This window comes from Notamacropus eugenii, chromosome 1 (assembly GCF_028372415.1).
Source record: "Notamacropus eugenii isolate mMacEug1 chromosome 1, mMacEug1.pri_v2, whole genome shotgun sequence".
In the NCBI taxonomy this organism is placed as follows: Eukaryota; Metazoa; Chordata; class Mammalia; order Diprotodontia; family Macropodidae; genus Notamacropus; species Notamacropus eugenii.
In genome coordinates, this window is record NC_092872.1 from 1,531,312 (window position 1) to 1,553,166 (window position 21,855).

General features: G+C 44.3%; 1 protein-coding gene across 2 annotated transcripts in view; it reads left to right on the forward strand.

Annotated features, from left to right (window-relative positions):
- The first annotated feature begins 584 nt into the window (after positions 1 to 584).
- Positions 585 to 21,855, forward strand: part of LOC140530288 (inter-alpha-trypsin inhibitor heavy chain H4-like) — a 37,564-nt gene continuing 16,293 nt past the window's right edge. The window contains exons 1-13 of one of the 2 annotated variants that reach the window (XM_072649765.1): positions 585 to 737; positions 1,663 to 1,823; positions 9,742 to 9,801; positions 10,034 to 10,196; positions 10,427 to 10,537; positions 11,345 to 11,473; positions 12,959 to 13,081; positions 13,952 to 14,120; positions 14,723 to 14,848; positions 15,673 to 15,854; positions 16,120 to 16,305; positions 18,832 to 18,971; positions 19,243 to 19,397. In XM_072649765.1, coding sequence (XP_072505866.1) covers positions 657 to 737; positions 1,663 to 1,823; positions 9,742 to 9,801; positions 10,034 to 10,196; positions 10,427 to 10,537; positions 11,345 to 11,473; positions 12,959 to 13,081; positions 13,952 to 14,120; positions 14,723 to 14,848; positions 15,673 to 15,854; positions 16,120 to 16,305; positions 18,832 to 18,971; positions 19,243 to 19,397 — 1,786 coding nt within the window. In that variant the 5' untranslated portion in view covers positions 585 to 656. Of the gene's footprint in view, positions 738 to 1,662; positions 1,824 to 3,707; positions 3,948 to 9,741; positions 9,802 to 10,033; positions 10,197 to 10,426; positions 10,538 to 11,344; positions 11,474 to 12,958; positions 13,082 to 13,951; positions 14,121 to 14,722; positions 14,849 to 15,672; positions 15,855 to 16,119; positions 16,306 to 18,831; positions 18,972 to 19,242; positions 19,398 to 21,855 lie in introns of those variants that run through there. The other variant, XM_072649773.1, reaches the window with a different exon arrangement.

Genomic DNA, 21,855 nt, shown 5'->3' on the forward strand with positions numbered 1-21,855 from the left:
TTGCTTTGAACTAATTATGTCCTCTGACTGACAATTAAATTAAATATATTGATGGGGACTCCTATGCTATGATTGTTGGAGATGTAGACCTGCAACAATCTGGAGTACTTCAAATCTGGGCTAGTCTCCCTTGGAGGGCCCACCTTGGAAGTAGGGGAGCTGCCCCCCCCCCCCGCCCAAGTGCTACAAATACTTTTATATTAAATGGAATTGACCCTGAACTATTCCTTTCTGAATGTGTTGCAAGTCCATTACTTTTCCTTCCCTGTGTCACTCTCTCTCCCACCCCAGGTTGACTTAGCCAAAGTGCTAGAGATGAAAAAGAGACCTGTGAGAAATGAGACTGAGAAAGGAGAGGTCAATGGATGGCATGATCTGACCATTGTCAGTGCAGAGAAAGTCTGTTCCAAGCCTTCCTTTTGGGGGGAGGAGGGAAAGGTGTTTCTCAATAGATCAAAGTCCCTCTGAGAGATGGAGTCTGGCAATTTATCCTGAACTATTGCATTTGGTTAGTAAATATCTACCACTTTGGGACCAGCTTCCAGGAATCCACCCCCTAGGGTCAGTGATAGAACCAGGTGAGGGAAGGGAAAGTTACTAATCCATAGAAGCTTCTAAATTCTGGCCCATCCTATTCTGGCCCCTACACAACCAGAATGGAGGCTCAAGCCCGTACTCTGCTACTTGACCTCCTCTTTCTTCTGCTGGCCTCCTTTAGCCCTGTTGCTGCTCAGGAGGTACCTGTGTGTGTGTGTGTGTTCATGAACATGTATGACTGCATATTTGTGAGCTTATACTGCCACAAATATTTGGAAGTGTGTTTCTATATCTATGTGCATATATAGAAACAGGAGGGTATGAGTGTGTTATCTGTTGAGTCTGTCTGGAGGGGTCTTTGGGCTGAATATTCTGGAGGGCCTAGATAGGCTATATCAGGAACCTAGGAGTTTTATAGGTGAATTTATGGTGGTAGGTGTGTGTATGTGTGTGTGTGTGTGTGTGTGTGTGTGTGTGTGTGTGTGTGTGTGTGCGCGCGTGTGTGTGCGTGTGTGTGTGTAGTAGTGGTGGTCGTCAGGTCCTAAATAACCCAGAAGTTTGGTGAGTTGTCTGTAAAGAAGGCCAGAACAAAACCACTATAGTCCTTGGGTCAGGGAGGGAGATCTGTCCTAAGGAAGTGGAGCAGCTCTAGCATAAACTCTAGACACGATTAAGATTTGGCTCCCCTATTAAGGGAATGACACTCACCTAGGGTGGTGGGGACAGAAATCTGAGTGTTTTGAAGACTCTGTGCTCACTCCCCAAGCACTTCTAGCCTTCACCTACCTCTGCTGCCATCAGCCCTTGATGAGAGGCTAGGATAGGTCTCATTCTCCCCATCTTCAAAAGTGAGGGGCCCAGAAAGATTAAATGACTTGGCTCAAGTTGCCAAACAAGTCAGCATAGGAAGTACTAGAGCCTAAATTTCCCAATGCAGCTCAATCTTCCCACTCCTGCTCCCCATTTCCCAGGCTTTAAATCACATCCCTAGCAATGGAGATGGGCTATACTGCACTATTACCTGATGCTCATCTGTAGTAGGGGAAGAACTAAGGGCTAGCAGATATGAGATGGCCAGAAATCCTCCCATTGCATCTCCTCTTTCTGGTATTATTCATACCCTAGGATGGCATTGATATCTACAGTCTCACCATGGACTCCAGGATCACATCACGATTTGCCCACACCACCATCACCAGCCATGTGGTCAATAAGGCTGAACAAACCCAAGAGGCCACCTTCCAGGTGGAGATGCCCCAGACAGCCTTCATCACCAATTTCTCCATGTAGGTACTGATACCGGGCAACTTCCAATCCCCTTCATATTTCAACATCCTCTGCTCTCCAACTCCCTTACAAAGAGTGTCAGGAACTGGACTCATGACCTGATGTATATACACTAATATGCAGAATACTGCTAATGAACGGAGTAAACTTGACATTTTAGTGCAGGGATATAAATAATTCATATGACTCATGTAGACTTTGTGGGATGAGACTCATGATGTGAATGTTGCATTGCAATATCACACCTAGTTTGTAAAAAACTGACTTGAGAGTCTGCATCTGCATGGAAATTTATGGACCCAAGGAAGTAAATTAGGTGGAGAAAATTTAGACAAGAATAAAAGGAAAGAGAAAAGAGAAGAGCTATTCCTACAGGAATATACTACAAACTGCCTGGCCAGATGGAGGACACAGATGATGCTTTTCTAATAGTAATAGATTCCTATAGAAATTTAAAGTTTTTAGAATATTGTCCTCAGAACAACTGTTAGAGATATTCATGGCAAGTATTGATCTTCTCACTTGGCAGCTAAAGAAACGGAGGCTCAGAGAATTTAAGTGATATTTTCAAGGTTACACAGCAATAAAATATCTTGAACACACGTTTTCTAAACACAAATACGGTACTCTTTTCTTTTTGTCAGGCTGTCTTCAGATCGTGAAACTGGTATAGTTTCAAAATAGAATAATAATAGGGAATGCCAGTTCTCTAGATTCTTGATGGAGGTATGTTTCTGTCAGAAACATGACCTAAGAAACTCTTCACTTGCTTGATTAGAAATTTAATTTCCATGTTCTGTACAAAGTTGGGGATTGTTTAGTGCCTTTGCACATGATAGAAAGATGGGAGAGGTAGGTATATTGGGCAACAGAAAAATCAGGCTTCAAAGTGATAGAAAATGAGAATAGATTGAAACTAGCAGTTGAAATATAACAAATAGATTCTAGTTGAAATATAAAAGGAATAACTATGCCTTGGAGCATGAGTTAAAAGTCATCTCTGTAAGTACGAGGTAAAAACTAAACACTGAAAAGGATCTGGGAATCTTAGTAACTACAATCTCAGTAAAATGAATGTAACATTCAAAATGTCAGCACAATATGAGGCTGTGTTAAGAGATGCATTGGGTCCAGTGAAGGAAATAATATTGCTATCATCTGCCCTGGTCAAGTCACATCTTCTGATTTCGTGGAGCTCCTGGAGGGAAATGTGACACATACTTGGGCTTATCCTAGGATATCAATGGTGAGTGAGGAGGGATGGGAGACAATAATCCAAGGTAAACTAAATGTGACTTAGTAACTAATTGACTATGAGAAGTGAGGGAGAGAGAATAGTTCAAAATAACCCCAAAGTTACAAACACAAGCAGCTAGCCGAATGAATGGTATGCAGAGAAAAATGATGAGATGAGGAGAAGCAGGTGTGAGAGGAGAACTAGTGAGCTCAGTTTAAGGACATTTTCTCTACCTGCATATTTCAGATGTAGATGGGACATGCAAGTAGAGATGGCTTTCAGGGAGATGAAGATGAGAATCTAGAGCTCAGCAGAGTGGTTAGAGCTGGAGATCTGGTTTGGGCATCATCTGCACGGAAGTGGTGATTAAAGCCCTTGGAGTGAATGACATTGACAAGGACAGAGGATACTCTCAGGCAACAACCATATGAGAGATCACTGAGTCCACCTGTTCTGCTCCCTCTGAGCAGGCATCTCATTTGTTCAAGAAGAGCCTGGGAAGCTGGTGAAATGGGCAGAAAGAGTGCTTGAAGAAGTGGGAGGAAAACGAAGAGTATGACGTCTCCGAAGGCAAAAGGGGAGAAAGTCACCCAGGGAGCCAGCCAGTTCCACGATTTGGATTCACTATGACCTCTGAGGTCCCATTCATCTCTAGGATTTGATGATTGCCTGCCTGTCTTAGTTACTCCTCCCTTCTCCTTTCCCTTCAAGTCCCTTACCATTTCTCCCTTTCTGAAGATACCCAGTTGGCCAACAAGTGTTTATTAAGCTCCTACTACCCTCAAGGAATTGTGCTAAGTGCTGAGAATACAAAGAAAGGCAAAAACTGTCCATACTCTTGAGGACTTTGCAGTCTAATGGGAGAAGCCACATACATGCAAACTCCGTACGTGTAAGATGTAGACAGAGTGAATGGGAGGTAATCTCAGATGGAAGGGGGAACCAGCAAAGGTTTCTTGTAGAAGGTGGGATTTTAGATGAGTCTTAGAGAAAGTTAGAGAAGACTTGAGACAGAGACAAGGAAGGAGAGAACTCTAGGCATGAAAAACAGCCAGTGAAAATGCATGGAGACAGGAGATGGAGTGTCTTGTGCAAGGAGGCCAATGGCACTGAATTGTAGAGTATGTGGGGGAAAGTGAGATGTAAGAAGTCTGGAAAGGGAGAAGGGGACCAGGTTATGAAGGGTTTTAAAAGTCAAATAGGAGATTTTATATACACTTGTGGAGTTAATAGGGAGGTGTGTATGTGACATAGTCAGACCTGGACTTTAGGAAGATCAATTTTACAGCTGAGTGAAGGATCGACCACAGCGGGACAGAGACTTGGGGCTAGGAGACCAACCTGAAAGTATTTTGAGAGTTCAGGCATGAAGTGATGAGGATCCATATCAGAGGTGAGTGGAGAGAAGGGACTGTGCAGGTGAGAGATGTGGCAAATGGAGATTTGATAGCACTTGGCAACTGGGTGAATATGGGGGAGGGGTAAGAGAGAATGAGGACTTGAGGATGACAGGAAGGTTTCAAGCCTGGATGACTGGAGGAATAGTGGTGCCCTTGGCAGCAATAGCAGGAAGATTTGGGGGAAAGATCTTGAGTTCGATTTTGGACATGTTCGTTTTAAGATGTCTATAAGTCACTGAGTTTGAGATGTCCAGTAGGCAACTGGAGGTCAGAGACTGGAAGTCAGGAGAGAAGTTAGGGCTGGATAAGTAGATCTGATAAACATTGAGGTGAAAATTGAACTCCCTGGGAGTTCATGAGCGTGCTAAGAAAAATTGTATAGAAGAGAAGAGAGGGATCACACTTTACAATTAACTAGCTCAGGAATGTAATACAGAATTTGTCCAACAGGTGGTGCCATACTCCAAACACCAGCCCAGTGGTCTTGTTGATGTCCCTTGACATAGGCATAGAAGACCCCTGATACTTCTGAGTTTAGTTGAACAACCTAGAAATCCAAGCAATCCATCAAATCACTAGATTTCTTCCCGGCCTCCCCAGTGAAAGACCATAGAGGATGGACTGATCTCTCCCAGGCAGCAAGTTCCCTGAGGGCAGGACCAGAGTTTTCTTTGATTTCATCTCCTCTGGCTGTGGCTCTCAGGGGTCAGGTTGGTCCCTTTCCTTCTGTCTCCCTTGCCTGTGAATCCGCTGGTGGCAGACCCTGGGTCTGCTCTTCTTCTGTCCTGAGGCTCCTAACAGGACCTTAATCACCAAGACCATCAGCCTTTCCTCAGCCTTCATCCTTCTTGACCTCTATATAGCTTTTGAAATTGTTAACTATCTGTTCCTACTGAATCCTCTGTGTTCCCCTCCCCTGAGGTGTCATGACATGGAACTTCTCTAGTTTTCCTAACGCCCTCATTTCTGCTCTTTCTCAATATCCTTTGCTAGATTTTCATTCATTTCCATTCTCTTCTGCATGAGCGTTACTCAGGATTCTGCCCTGGCTTTCTTCTCTTCCTTCACTCTCCTATTCTCTTGGTGATCTCATAAGCTCCCATTGGTTCAATTCTTATCTTGATGTAGATGACTCCTACTCTTACCTCTTCTTTGAGTTCCAAGTTCCCTATTACCAACTATCTGCTGCCATCTTGGACTTAACATATCCAAAATGAAAGTTTTTAGTTTTCCTTTTGGATTCACTCTTCCTCTCAAATCCTCAAATATTCCAAGGGGTCTGCAGCCTTATTGATTTGAATGTTTGCTTGTATGATGCAGGTAGCAACCCATTTATGTGACTCTTCTCCATAAGTGTGCCACAGGGGATTCACTCAATATAACAGTGGCTTTACTCACTTTCACCTGACTTCTCAAGCATACCAGTAGAGGATTTGGGCCATTAAATCTTTTTCTCTCATTTTAGGACCACCCTATCTTTTCCCATCAATATTTCTCTGATGACATCTTTCCCCACTCTTCTTCCTCAAAGTTCCCCAGTTTTTAAAATATATTAAATCCTATTCATGCCCACGATTTGTGTATCTCTGTTTCTCTCCTTGTGATATTAATTTTTCATTTTTTGCAGTCTCCTAGGTTCAAGTACCATAACTGTGGTTGAATATTGATATTAAAAAGCTGGGCCTTTGTGGGAGAGATTTGGGGTCTTTGAGTATTGCAGTTTCCTGAAGTCAATCCACCCAATCAATTCTCTGCTTTAATCTGAGGCCCAACTCGTTAAGAAGTTGTATTATTGGTTGTGGATGTATGAGTTGATGAACAAGTTCTATAGGTGATTCATGCAACTGCATGTCATAAACAGGATAATAGACATTATTTATCCACCAGCTTTTTCCTGGGTGGATTGTGAGGCACTATGGATCTCTAGGAAGCACTATAGTGTTCTAGAATTTGGTACCATGAGCACAATACCAGCTACAAATAGAAGGTCTTTGGCATTTGAGAGTGCCACTGACTTCTTTTATTAATAAAATATTAGCATTATTAATAAAATGACTAATTACTCAGAAACTTTATCACTTGAACTTTTTAAGCATAACCTTATGAGGTGATACAGTTAATAATTTTTCGTTATCTTTCTTTGTAAGAGTTTATTAACAAACATATGTTCTAAACTGGTGCTCCACCATCTTTGAGCACTTAGCAACTAAGCACTGACTAAGGTGCTTCTGGGCCTCCAACTGGTCTTCTCTTTATGGCAATTAATTTACATGGGTTAAACTTCTGTAAAAAAATACTATAATTGTTGTCAGTGGTCTTACTCTCCATCTCCTACTTTTCATTTTCAACAACTTATTTAAATAAGTCAAGATCGAGCTCTTTCAATTTTAGAGCATATCTTGTTCTCATTCTTTTTCTTCTGCCTTTATATTAATTCTCATCTTTGCTCTAATGCAGGAATTAACCCTTTATATGGAATGAATTCCTTTGGCATTCTGGAGAATCTCAGAAGGTTGTTTTTTTTTAAGCAAACGAAGGAAATGCTGAATTTGTTAGACGTCCAAAAATAAAGATGTCATTTTTTGCCATCCAAGTTCTAGGTCCCCTTAAAGTCTATCCACAGACTCTGTATTAAGAGCTTTTGCTCTCGAATCAGCAATTGGACAGCACACAGGAAGTCAGGTGACATAGTGGATAGAGTGATGAACTCGGAAAACCTGAGTTTGAATACTTCCTCAAATGCTTACTAGCTGCGTGAGCCTGGACTCAATTCCTCTCAGCCTCAGCTTTCTCATCTACAAAAAGTGCATAACAATAATAAAAATGCCTACCTAATAGGGTTGTTGTGAAGATCAAATAAGGTAACATGTGGAAAACACTTGCCAACCTTAAAGAGTGCTAGGAAAAGGCTAGCCTCTCCAGGATGACTTCTACATCAATAACAGATCTTTTCTTGTCCATTAAAATATTGTCAATTTTATTTTGGGGGCTGTTCTGCAGTACTCACCATGTCTAGTAACTACTGATCCTTTTCTCAAAAAAAATATTCATGATATAGTCAGGAAGCTTCTGTGCAGTCTACAAGTCTCTCTGGGTTTCCTTATTTCCTGTTTTTGACCCATGACTTTGAATATTATTTTCCCCATCTTTACCTATTTCTGCCTTTGCAATGAAATTGACTATCAAAGTATACACTGCTTTAATCTGGAGAGTCTGATCCACCTTCTTACCACTTGTTCTTCTAAACATACTCCCTGATGCAATGACTACCCTCCTGGCTGTTTCACAAACAAGCCCCTCCTTCTCTTGGCTCCAGGAATTTTCTCTGGCTGTCCCTCATGCCTGGAATGTTTTCCTTCCTCTGCTCTGCTTTCTAATCTCCCTGTCTTCCTTTAAGTCCCAAGTAAAATCCCACTTTCTCCTGGAAGTCTTCCCCAACCTCTCTCAATTTTAGTACTTTGCTTCTGTTCATTTTATTTCCTACTTACCCTGTATGTAATTTCCTTTATATATTATTTGTTTGCATCTTTTCTCCTCCATTAGACTGTGAACTCCTTGTGGGAGGGGACTGTCTCTTGCCTTGTTTTGTCTCTCTAGCACTTAGCACAGTTCCTGACATATGCTTAATAAATGTTTATTGATGGATTGATTATCCCATGAAATGCTATTTTGTATGGTATGCCAAGAAGCATACAATAAAACTAATTCTACCAACTCCTGTCTTTGTCTATAAGAAGTATCTACGAGAAACCTTCCCTCTGGCTGCAACTTCCCTCTGGTTTAATTTATAGCAAGAATGTCAATATTGTCATGCTACTTCTTTAGTAATATGTTAATTCATTAATTATTGGGTAGGGAATTTATGTTTAGAGTACCAAGACACATATTCGTTTATAAAGTCTAAAGACTGCACGGTTTTTAGCATCCAGCATGGCATGCCCTCATCAGAAAAGGTGCTATGCTTTATAAGCAAAGCAGAATTGAAGTAGCTAAAAAACGCAAGATGCCCCAGATTTAGAGAATCCACCCCAGATGTTCACAGGGACTATCTGTGCATTCCAAGCTCACTTTGGTCTGATCAGCCATAGTGGGTAGTCAAGTGTAATTTGACTCTAACATAGCGATGTCATTTTGGCCCTCTTCAAGAATGAAGGACAATAACCAAGCTCCTCCTTTGCTGCCATTTTGTCACTTGGGTGGTGGAAAAGACACACAGGACTAAGAGGCATTGCGTATTTGTTTATTGTTTCATAGTTCCTTTGGTCAAAGAATTCATCTTCATTGCCAATTGGGGACTGAGACTCTCTCCATTAAGAAGATCCTCAGAAACAGTCTCCTGGACCGTACATGAAACTTTACTAGTATGATAGAAGCTTCCACAGCTTGCATGTCACTGGTATAACCTTCAGGACCCAAGAGGGACTTTCATACTGCAATGAGGTGCCCTCCTAACTTCCCTGTTTCTTTTGAGGGTACCATCATCCTTCGGACTCAACACCCTAGTCCACAAAATCAGTCATCTGAGTCTTTGCTCTTTCCTGTGCCCATATTCACTCACTTGCCAAGCCTTTTGATGTTGCCTCAACATCTCTGGCATCTGCCTCCTTTCCACTCGCATGGCCAACACCCTAGGTTAAAACCTTATCATTTCTTACTGTTTCTCTTGCAATGGGCTTCTCTTTGGTTTCCCTACTCCTGTGCTCTTCTCTCCCCAACAGAGCTTCCAACACCGGGTTGGTTCATTATTGAATGTCATTTGTGAAAGCTAGTTTGTTTCCTAATACTATTCTAAGGTATGACTCCTTTGATTTATGTAATAAGCTAGGAAATGTAGACTGCAGTCAGGTGGGGAAGGGTTTTAAATAATAAATAGAAGTTTGCATAGGAACCATTCAGAACAAGGAAGGACAATCTAAAATAGGTTGTGTTGTATATGTTATAGGCATCTAAGTGGCACAATGCATAGAGCATTAAGCCTCGAGTCAGGAAGACCTGAGTTCAAATCTAGCCTCAGATACATACTAGCTAAGTCACCCTAGGCAGGTCACTTAACCCTGTTTCCCTAAGTTTGGGCAAGAGAAGGAAATGGCAAACTACTCTGGTGACTTCAAATGGGGTCAGGAAGAATTTGGACACAATTGAAAAACAACTAGTGTACATGTTAATTAATATGAGAAATCAAAATCCAACCTGCCCTCTCCTCAGTCCCTCTAACCCTCTTTCCTCAGCATCCCTGAGTTCCTTCCCTGAGAGTTTCCTGCGTTCTTTCTCTCTCCTTAGGATCATTGATGGTGTGACATACCCAGGAGAGATAAAGCAGAAGGAAGCTGCTCAAGAAAGGTAACTCTTAGCTCTGGCCAACAGACCAAGTGCTAAAATCAAGTAAGTATCTGGGAGGGTCAGTATAACCAAGGACCCAGGAAGCCCCCTACAGTCAGCCCCCTGCCTGAAAGTACATGCTGCCTTGTTCATTTAGGCTGTGGCCATGGGACAACAATCTCTACATGGCCAAGCTCCCCACTGCCCACCCTGTCCATGTCTAGAGGCACTAAGGAGCCAACCTCCCACCCAGGGCCACAGGGAGGAATCTGGAGCAGTTCCAGGTGTCTGTCAATCTGGCCCCAACTGCCAATGCCACCTTTGAGCTGGTCTATGAGGAGCTGTTGAAGAGGAAGAGGGGGAAATATGAGCTAATGCTGAAGGTCCAGCCCCGACAGCTGGTCAAACACTTGCAGGTGAGAAGGCTGAGCCCTAAGTCACCTCCTCCAGGAAACTTGCTTTGTTGCTTTTGCTCTACACCCCCAGTAGAAGGAAGTCTATCTCATTCCTCCACCCTGCTTAGACTAGGGGCTCCCAGGGGCCAGGACCATTTCTTCCTCAGACTGGACCCTCCCTGAGCGTAGAGCTATCACTTTTCTTTGGACCTCCAGACTCTTTTCATGCCTTATCCTCCTCCACTCCACAGGTAAATGTTCACATCTTTGAGCCTCAGGGCATTAGCTCCCTGGACACTGAGATCACCTTTATGACCAAGGATCTGGCAAATGCCCTCACCACCACACAGAATAAGACTAAGGTAAGATGCTGAGACCTGAGAGAACAGAGTTTGGACCCTAGCCTAAGTCATTATAAGGACAGGAGGAAATGAGGCACAAGGCAGGAGAGGGGATTGGGCAGGGCAGTGTGAAGACAAAGTTTTCAGGCTCCTGTGTACGCAGAGGGTACAGGGAATCTGGACATTCTATGGAACAAGTTATGGAATTCTTGACTGAGGGTGATTTATACCGTGGAGGGGGGGGACAGAAGGGGATTACCCATGGTTCTATCGCATGCTTTGTCCCAGTCTCATCACCAAGAGAAGCTGGTGAGTGAGGTCAGTCACAGGTAGCTTTGCGAGTCACTGTAGGATAATCTAACCTATTCAGGTTCCCTGTGAGGAAGAGGGGAAGACAAATTGTTCTCATCATCTCTTTCCCTAGCTCATGTTAGAGTAGCAATGAAGGTTTTCTCTAACAAGCAGTTCACCCTCCAGTTATGGCCTCACTCCTTGGTTGGGAGTCATCTCATCCCTCTGACTGCCCCTTCCCCCATGCCCTGCAGCTCAATGGTTCCTCAGAGCAGGTGTTACTGAAATCCTCCCACAGCTGCTCTCTTTGGTCTTCTTGTTGCTTTGCTTTCCATTTCTATTCATACAATTCCTCAACCTCAAAGCTGGGGTCAGAAGAAGGACATGGACATCTACTCAGCCACCATCTAGAAGGGGAGCCACCCTTCCAGAAGTCTCAGCTTCCTGTGACTTCCCCAGGACTTGGGTCAGTGGCAGGGTCCAGAACAACCTCTGGGTCCTCAGCTAACTTCTCAGCACCGGCTTCTCCTCCTCCAGGCTCACATAGCGTTCGAGCCATCTCTGGCCCAGCAGCAGAAAGAACCTGGGAAGCTGGACACGGTTCTAGATGGCAACTTCATTGTCCGTTATGACGTGGACCGAACTGCTGCTGCAGGGGACATCCAGGTGAAAGCCATAGGGACCTGGCAACAAGAAGGTGTGGGAAGCAGGCAGCTGCCAAGCCCTTTGCCATCCTTCGATTTTAGCAACACTGCAGACTTTTGGGAAATCAATCCATTAGCAAATGCTGTTGACCCTTCCTTGTGTGCCTAGTTCTGTGCTTACCAGCATTGTGAGGGAGACACAGGCTATACTGCCAGGGCCCTGCCCTCAAGGAAGTAGTCTGAGAGACACAGGACATCACTGTGTATGGGAACTTTCCTGTCTCCTATCTTGTCTCCCATGTAACGAAAGCATGGTATGCAATGCTGAAGGTCCCTTTCAGGTCTGAAATTCTTGCATTCTGTGATCAATTGCCAAATCTGTGAGTTACAGATGAAAGGAAGTGTGAACTGGACGCTTTTGCTCAGGTTAATTGGTGGGCAATGCTTAATCCAGAGCCTGTCTCAGTAAGAAGGCCCCAGAACTCCATTTCTTTCTTGTTTTTCTTTTTCTCCACCTCCCCATAAAGGGGAGACCAACCCCATCTGCTGCTGATCTCCCATGTTCCTTATGAATTTCTGTCCAATCCCCATTTGGGGAGATAATGTTTTCTGACCTCAGCCCTCCATTCTAACAAACCTCACATTTGAGATCCATAGTACCTTATGTTCAAACTGCAGAGTAAGTGCGGACAGGAGGAGCAATGAGTTTGTTGGATTTACTTTTTGTATGCTTATAAATGAATATGTTGTCTCCCCTGATAGAATTTAAAACCCTTGAGAGGATCAAGTCTTTCTTTCTTTCTTCCTTCCTTTCTTTCTTTCTTTCTTTCTTTCTTTCTTTCTTTCTTTCTTTCTTTCTTTCTTTCTTTCTTTCTTTCTTTTTCTTTCTTTCTTTCTTTCTTCCTTTCTATAATTTCTTTCTTTCTTTCTTTCTCTTTATATTCTAATCACAGAGCATAGTAGGCAGCCCTATAATCAAGGTGATGTCTAAAACAAATTTTGTCCCCCTCTGAATTACCTTCCATTCAATCCAATCAATTGAAAAGCATTTATTAAGTGCCTAGTATTTATCAGAGGCAGCAAGATGGTACAGTGAATAGGGTACTGGGCCTGGAGTCAGGAAAACGCATCTTACTGAGTTCAAATCTGACTTCAGACACTTAACTAGCTGCGTGACCCTGGGCAAGTCCCTTCACCCTGTTTGCTTCATCGGTAAAAATGAGCTAGGGAGGGAAATGGCAAATCTCTCTAATATCTTTGCTAAAAAAAACCCTAAAATTGGGTTAGGAAGAATTAGAAACAACTGAAACTGAACAACAACAGTATATGCCTGGCACTTAATAAGTGCTTCTCAATTGGTTGATTGGATTCAATTCAATTCAAAGAAGGCCAATGAATGTGCCTTTCTAGACTGAGGTCCTAGCCAGAGGTGGGAAACATGTAGCCCTCTAGGTCCTCAAGTGTGGCACTAGAAGAGGGGCAGCTCTGACTCACTGCTGTCCCCAAGTTACAGATTGAGAATGGATACTTCGTGCATAACTTTGCCCCAAGAGAGCTGTCCCTGTTGCCCAAGAATGTGGTCTTTGTGGTCGACAAGAGTGGATCCATGGCTGGCAGGAAGATGAAGAAGGTCAGGAGGTGTCCTGGAGGCATGTGGGAATGGGATGGGGGAAGAGCTGGGGACTGCTCTAGGCATTACAAGCTATGCCTCTACCCTTCTATCCTTCTCATGTTCTCCCCTATCAGCTCCTACTCTGATGCTGCCATGATGTATCAGGGAAATGGGCCAGGTGGATAGGGCCTAACATCATCCAGCCCTATGCCCCTATTTCCTGAGAATTCTGCCCCATCTCCATTCTCCCCAAGCATCTTTTCATTCTCCTTCCCTGCTGAATCTCCCTCTGTCTCCTTCCCCTTCCCCTTGGATATCTTCATTCTTACCTTTCTACCCATAATTCTCTACCATCTCCACCATGTTCCTACCCATGAGTCTCTGTCATCTCTATCATGGAGATAACGTGGAGACAGCTGCTGGCACAATGGAGAGAGCATTAGGCGTGGAGCCAGGAAGACCTAAGTTCAAATCTAGCCTCAGACACTTATTAGTAGGGTGACCCTGGACAAGTTACTTACCTATTGTTTGCCTCACTTTCCTCATCTGTAAAATGGGAGTAATCGTAGTTACTACCTTGTAGGGTTGTTGTGAAGATCAAATGCAATAATATTTGTAAAACAGTACACAGCTTAGCATAGTACCTAGCACATATCAGCTGCTATATAAGTGCTTAATCCCTTCCCTTTCATTCTCTGGACCCTCTCCCTGTCTTCTTCTAAGGCTTCCCAACATCCGTCTTCTCTGCCTTTCATTCTCTCTCCATGTCCCCTCTCCGCCCCTCAAACTTCCACCCCATATTTTGGCTCCTTGAATATGAAACTCCTCCTAGCTTCTTCCCTCACTCCCTGACCCTCTCCTCCACCAAGTTTCTCCCTGCCGTCTCAGACCAGGGAGGCCCTGCTAAAGATCATGGATGACCTCAAGTCAGAAGACCATTTCAACCTGGTTGTCTTCAATGGACGAGTGACCCAATGGAAGCCAATGTTGCTTCAGGCCTCAAAAGAACATCTGGAATCAGCCAAGGCATTTCTCTCTAATACCCAAGCCCTGGGTGGTGAGTGAGGGGCCAGGACTTCAAGGGGTGGGTGGTGTGGCTGGCCTCAAGGATCCTAGCATCACTGTTTAGATGAGGGATTCAGAAGAGTCCTGTAGGGGAAGGCAGAAAGTTAGTCAAAAACAGGACTTATCAGGCAGCTACTGAGAATAGCATTGGTATTTCTTTGTCCTGGTTCCCAGTGGGCCCCTGAACCCATGTCCTAATCTTACTAAAAAGACAATCAAGCAATAATTTGCTCTCCACCCCTAATACCAACACACCCAGAACGTACTACCATAAGCTAGGCTGGACTGACCAATTTGCATAGAATCTAGATGTGAATTTCAACTTCTCTGTTCATTGATGCAGCCTGTGTTTGGGGGTTCTGACAAATTATCATATGCTATGTTTCTCTAACTTGGCCTGGTCACCTGGCCTTCCTCGCTTTTGACCCCAGTCTCCAGTCTCCTTCCTTTTCTGCTCTGCCCCCAACCTTACTTGATCTCTTCCTCTGCCCCTGGACAAGCCTCCATCCCTCTTTTCCTCCCAGGCTTCTCACCCTCCACCTCTCTCAGTTGGTGCCAAAGCTGAGACAGGGATGAGCAGATTTCTCTCCCCAGCAACCAACATCAATGAGGCCGTCCTTGTGGCTGTGAGAATGCTGGATGAGAGCCACAGGAAGGAGCAGCTGCCAGCAGGGAGTGTCTCCATGATCATCCTGCTCACAGATGGGGATCCCACTGAGGGTGAGGTGGAGCAGGGGAAGACTCTTCCTGCTTGGGCACCAACTTCCTATAGATGCCTAAAGGGGGTTCTTGTTCTGGGGACCCTTTCCCAGGAGAAGAGGACAATAGTTTGGGGAAAACAGAGGTGGGGCAGAGTCTGGACCTGCCCTTGGAGAAATTATGGTCTGGAAAAGACAGGGAAACAGACCCAGACTCTGACACTGGGATTTTCCCAACCCCAGTTGGAAGACGAGATGCACATGGGAGCAAATGGAAGTCCTGGGATATGTCGTTCTTTGGTTAAGCTCTCCAGGAAATCCCAGAAGGGAGCTATCCATGTGGGCTTGAGTGGTCAGATATGGCCTCAGAAAAGAGTGGGTAGAGCTTGGAGGAGATGCTCCTCAGAGGTGCCTACTGGGAGCCAAGGGTCCTGGGTTCTACTCCAGTCTCTGCCATTAATTGTCTCTGTGACCTTGGATCAGTAGTTTGCTCTTTTGGGGCCCCAGCTTCACTGGATGGTCCCTGGATTCCACAATAGGCTGGGGTTGGGGGTGAATATTGTGAAGACATTCCCAGGCAGAGGGAGGTTGGAGTGAGGGATCCCCGAGATCCCTTCCAGCTCCCAAATCCTACTGTTCTTCAATATTTAACTGTTGAGCGGATGACTGATATTTCTTGACCTGTTGTAATAAGCACTCAGGAAACGTCCTGTCTCCCCCCCCCCCCCGCCCTCTATCTCTTTCTCTCCTCCTCTCCATACCCACCCACCTCTCGCTGTCTCTTTCTCCGTTTCTCTCTGTCTTCCTTTTTCTTCTCTGTCTCTTCTCTGGCCTGTGTGGCTGCAGGGGAGACAAAACTGCAGAAAATTCAGGAGAATGTGAAGGGAGCTATAGGGGGCCGCTACCACCTCTATTGCTTGGGCCTTGGCTTTAATGTCAACTATGCGTTTCTGGAGAAGCTGGCCCTGGACAATGACGGGGTGGCTCGGAGCATCTTTGAGGAAGCAGATGCTGACCTGCAGCTCCAGGTACCAGCGCCCAGCTTTGGGGAGACCTCCTGAGTATAGATGCCCCCAAATGTAGGATGCAGGAGTTAAAGACAAAAAGAACTCCCAACACCTTGATTAGAACCTGTCCCTCAATTCCTGTGCCACCTTGGACATATCTTTTCCCCCCTGGGCTTCACTTTGCCTTTATTTTCAATGAAGGAGTTTGATTTCAGCTCTAAAGTACTACAGACCCCAGACAGCTGCCCTAACTTCATGCTACCCTAACTCCTCCCTTCCTCCAAAGGAGTTTTACCAGGAAGTGGCCAATCCACTGCTGACCATGGTGAAGTTCCAGTACCCAGACAATGCCGTGGAGTTGCTTACACGGGACAACTTCAGGGTCTTCTTCAAAGGCTCTGAGCTAGTGGTGGCTGGGAAGCTCATGCCTCAGGCCCCAGACCTGCTCACAGCCCAAGTCAGGGGCCAGTTGGTGAGTGATACTCAGAGATCCTTTGATGGGAGAGCCTTGGCCTGAGAGCCATCTCCTGTATAGTACAAGGACAAGATGAAGGAAGCAGGGCTAGACAAACATTCCTGTGAATTCAGTTCAGTTCAGCTCAGAACACATTTATATATTATCTACTAGGGGCCAAGGACCATGCTAGGCACTGAGGATACAAAAAAGAAACAGTCTCTGCCTTCAACAGGCTTACCTTCCACTGGGAGAAAACGACACACAGATAAGTAAACACATAACCTCTATAAAGTAAATACAAAGTTATTTCTTGGTGGAGACATATACAAAGTAACTGTGCAGTGTTTGGGGTAGGAAAAACACTCCTAGAATAGGTGGACCCTAATCTAACCCTGAAAGTGGACTAGAGATTCCAAAAGAAGGAGGCTAGGATGGAGAGCGTTGTAGACATAGGGGACAGCCTATGCAAAGATGTGGAGGTGGGAGATGGAATGTTATATATGGGGAACAGCAAGCAGAGTGCTACATAGTGAGCAATGTGGAATCGATCTGAAAAAAGACAGATTGTGAAAAGAACCAGGTGTTTTTTTAATTTGAAACAGAAAAAAAAAAGTTAGTGTTGTCTCAAACTGCATTTATAGACGCACCACATCCAGAAGGAGGAAGGCCATATTCCTGCTGTCCTCTGCTCTGCCCAGATCAGATTTGGGGCATTGGGTTCATTTTTGGAGGGACTAGGTCTCTCTATCTTACTGAGAGTCAAAGGACAGTGGCCACTTGTGGGCCTCATCTCAGTACTCATCTAGACAAAAGATTTTTTCTGAGCTGGGCCAGTGGACCCTCCTTAGGGAGCCTGTGGCCCCCTGTTCCCCGAGGGCTCACCATACTAGTGTTGGACTTAGCTTGACGCCCAATTGGTTTTAGCTCTGCTTAGAGCTCTAGAACTCACACAATCCACCAGCCTCCATCTCCTTAGCACCAGGGGCCACCAGGCATGTGCAACCACACCCAGCAGGAATGTTGTGTTCCATCTAATTGAATTCAACAAAAATGTACTGAAAGCCCATGGCAAGCAAGGTGTTTGGTTTCCTTCTGGGGGCCCTATTTGAGCAAGATCTACAGTGAACTAGTGTATAGGTCTTGAAAAGCGCAAAAAGAATGATGAAAATCCTATGACATGAGAGGGTCAAGGCAAGGAAGTAGAGGCAGTTAGCCTGGAGGAACAAAGATGACACATATATTCCAATATTTGAAAAGTAGTCACATGACAGAGGAATAAGACTAATTTTGCTTTAATGCAAAGGGGAGAATGAGGAGGCCTGGGCGGAAATTGAAGAGTGGTACATTTTGACTCAATACAAGACAAAATATCCTCCCAGTTGGAAGCGTCCAGATATGCGATGTGCTGCCTAGCAGAGCAGGAAGTTTCCTAGCCCTACAGGTCTTCAAGCAGAGGGCAGATGACCACTTATAAGACCTGTTGTTTAGGTACAGGTTGGACTAGAAGATGTCTGAGGTCTCTTTCAACTCCAAAATCCCCATGACTGAACATGTCACTGAGCAGGAGAGGATGCTGGGGGTCATGTTAGGATTTGAGGGGGATGGACCAAGAGGCAAGCCCACCTGAGAGGCCACATTTTGGCCAGCTTGGTGTGATCCATTAGGGCTGGAGACAGGCCACTAGGTGAAAAGAGCAGAGGTGTGGATATCAAAGTTTAGGACTGAAAAGAGAGCACTTGGTGAGGAGAACTGGGCTTGAGAGGGAGATGGACTAAGCCCTGGCCCTTCACTGCACCAGTCAGTGCCTTTTGTAGCCAATTGCCTAAGACTTTGGGGGAGGGGGGAGGGAAGAACAAGCCAGAGTCACAAAGAAAGAATTTGTTTATTAAAGGAAGGAGGAAAGAGCAAGAGCAAAGAATTATGAACTTGGGGATGGTAAAGGTCTTCTGAGGCAGCAGAAATGCTCAAAATCCATCAGGGTTTGGAAGTCAGGAGAAGTATCCAGAGAGGTGATGGTGCTATGGGAAAGAGAAGAGGAACAGAGAAGGAAGAAAGGAAACCGGTGGTATTTGTAATCAATTTAATGTCTGAGGAAACTGGTTTGTTTTGCAATGGGAAAGAAACCTCACCTTGTTTTCTTTTCCTTGTATTCTTAGCACTTAGCACAGGGTCTCGTAGGCCCTTAATAATGCTAGATGGCTGACTGTTACTTAACATGTGCAACCTTGATGAGTCATTTACCTCAGTTTCCTCAAGTGTAAAGAGAAAGGAGTTGGAGAGAATCTTGCTTCTCTTCTAGCTCTCCATCCTGTGATTCCATGGAAGATATACACAATATTTTATATTTTACAAGCTTTTATACAACCTTTCATCCAAATGATGAAATGAGATCAACCGACCGTCAGCATAGGCACGAGACATAACATGGAGCTGTGTGGTTTAGGCTTAGTTTGATGCTGCCTGTCCTTTGGGAGAGATCCTCCATCCTGGAATAGCCCCATGCAAACACTTGGCTTAAGTCCATATCTCCCCTCTATTCAGAACACCCAGAATGTCAGCTTCCAAACAGAAGTGAATCTTGTGAACAAGGAGAAAGTCTTCCAAGGACAAAAGTCCATTTCCCACAGCTTCCTGGAGCGCCTGTGGGCACATCTGACCATCCAGCAGCTGCTGGAAAAAGCGTGAGTGACCTTTGTCTGTGTGACTTTGTGGCCTCTCTGAGTCTCAGTTCGCTCATCTGGGTAAGTATGCCCATTTAGTGAGGTAAGGGGAAAAGTGTCCCTCCGTAATCATGCATGCCTGAACTTCCCCATCACTCAACTATGGAATTGGGTTTGTCACATCCTGAACACCTTGGGAAGTGGGTGAGAGCCTTGTTCCTTAGAACTGTAGAGAGCAAACGAGCACATGGAGGGAGGGAGGTGGTTGAATGCTAATAGATCTGATTATCAGTGTTTCAGCCTCGAGTACTGAACAGGGGAGCCTGAGAGCCAGGGCTCTGAACCTTTCCCTCAGTTTCAACTTTGTCACTCCACTCACATGTATGGTAGTCACCCATCCTAATGGCCAGGGTCAGCCCCGGTTGGCTATGAAATCTGTGGAAATAGGTAGGCAGTACATGGAGTAATTTCTGACTTGGGGGGCTAAGGCATCATGGTATAGTGGGAAGAGGACTTGAGTTGGAGTCAGGAAGACTTAGATTCATATCCTGCCTCAGACACTTACTAGATGATCATGAGCATATAAATTCTCTTCAATTCTTAATTCTTAAATTATCTGTGCTTCTCAGTGCTTTCATCTGTAAAATCAGAGGGTTGGACTCAATAACCTCTAAGGTACCTTCTAACTCTAAGGATATGATGTTGTGATCCTAACAGTGCTTCCAGAGTTACTTCCCCAATTCCCACTAGTGCTTGTAGGCTGGGTCTCCAAAAGGTGGCTGACTGTTCCTCTCTTCAGGATTCTAGAGGGATTGAGGTTGCTGATACTGTTGCTCATGAGCCCCCACCGGATGTGCTCCTCCAGATCAATCTACCAGCTGACATCAATTAGGTTTTTCAAAAGGAATATTTATAGCAACAACAGCAGATACAAAACAGTCCTCTCTTGAATATTCTTTCCATGTACACACAAGGATCCTGGGGATAGTAGGCTCAAATTGAGAGAACGCACATGGCAAAAGGGCAAATTCACAATTCTTGATTACCGGAAGTCCTTTTCTTCCTTTGTGGAGCCCTCATGAAATTCCCCTCAGGTGTATGTCTCTATTGGACTCTAAGCTGGAAGTTCTGTCCTCTATAAAGGAAGGCTTTGTGAGGAGTTTAGTGCTCTACCCTCTAGTCCTTCAAAGGGGAGAGGAGGCAGAGGGAGGTGGTATCCAAAGCTATCCTGAGAGGGGCATCTTGTTCCGTGGAGTTGAAACCAGGCAGAACTGCAGATGCAAAGTAGAGTGAGAAATAACTAGTTCTCTTCAACCAATCACAGAATAATTCCTGTGTAAAATCACCTGTTTTCATCCAATTATCAAAGCACTTTACTTTTTCTCAAGTATTAAGGATTTGTTCTCACCTACTTTGCATTTTGGGGTAGCTAGGTGGCACAATGGACAGAGAACTGGGCTTGGAGTCAAGAAGATCTAAATTCAAACCTGTCCTTGGACAATTACTAGCTATGTAACCCTGGGCAAGTAAGTCGCTTAACCCTATTTGTAGGACACATGGGGCAAAGCAACGGCAAACGACTCCAGTATTTTTGCCAAGAAAACTCCACAGACTTGTCTATGGGGCACAAAGAGTCCAACATGACTGAATGACTAAACAAGTTTGCATCTTTTACTGATTCAGTCAAGAAGTTTGGACCTTTTATTTATTTACAGTAGTTGAGGTTGGAGTGGAAGCTCCCCACCTAGTTAAATGTTTGCTGTTCTCAGTAAATCAATGGGTGTTTTTGAATAAGTGCCATAGTCCCAAGTCCTGCAAGCTTTCTAGTGATTTAGAAATGTTCAAGCATTGGTTTATTTGTTTTTCTAGTGTGCGATACCAGCGATTTTTGAAGAGTCTAGGTGGCACAGTTCATGAACAGATATGGAAATTAATCTTCTTCCATTCTCACAATAAATAGTGATACAACTCCACAAATGTAATTTTACAAGTTACAGCCTGTCTGGGTTTTCAAAAGGCCTCATTATCATCATATTCCAAGGTCAAGTTCACTCTTCCCTTCCAATTTGGTGTGTTCTTGTGGGAGAATGTCCAAGGTTTTGTGCAGAAAATATACCAACTGTTCTTATTGTACCAGTCACTGGATTAGTCAGTACCCCTTTCCTAAAAACTAATTGAGACTGCTGACTGATAATCAATGAGAAGTATACCAGTGGGAGCCTTTTGAGCAGTAGGGTTACTCTGAAGGGAAAAGTAGTTAACTCGACCCCTAGGTATCCAGTCTGTCATTGCTAGTAAGAGTTGGGGAAGTGGCAGACAAGTTTCTTTATGATAGCTTTTGCTTAAACTGAGAGTGCTTGATTGAATACTTCAGCACAAATATCTGTAATTGTGCCCTTAGAGGGCACAGGGGTCATATGGATTTTTACTTGCATAAAATACTGGAGCCTAACAATTTGACTAGAGCATACTATGATAATTCACAAATATCTTTTTTACTTCTAAACAGACCTAGATACCTTGCTTTATTGTGACACGAATCTAGACAATTTGTCTCAGATACTTATGAACTCAAGATCCATAGGATCATGTTTGTCTGCTATGGCACAAAACCAAGAAATCAGCCACTAATGTTTAATCTCTTTTAGGATCCCCATTTCTCATTGGGATGTTTTCCTAGTTCGATTCCCTTTTTAAGTTAAATTTTTGGAAGGGTTTCCTTAGTGAGGGGTGAATTAGGAGCTCCATTTGGATTGCCCTAATGCATTGGCAGCTTTCTCTGGAAGAATTTTGTAGTACTTTACAAAACAGGAACCCAGAACTAATGTCTATCTAGTCCTCCAGGTGGGGTTGGTTTATACGTGGAAGGGATCGCTGTAACGTTTGTCACTCTATGTGTGAAAGG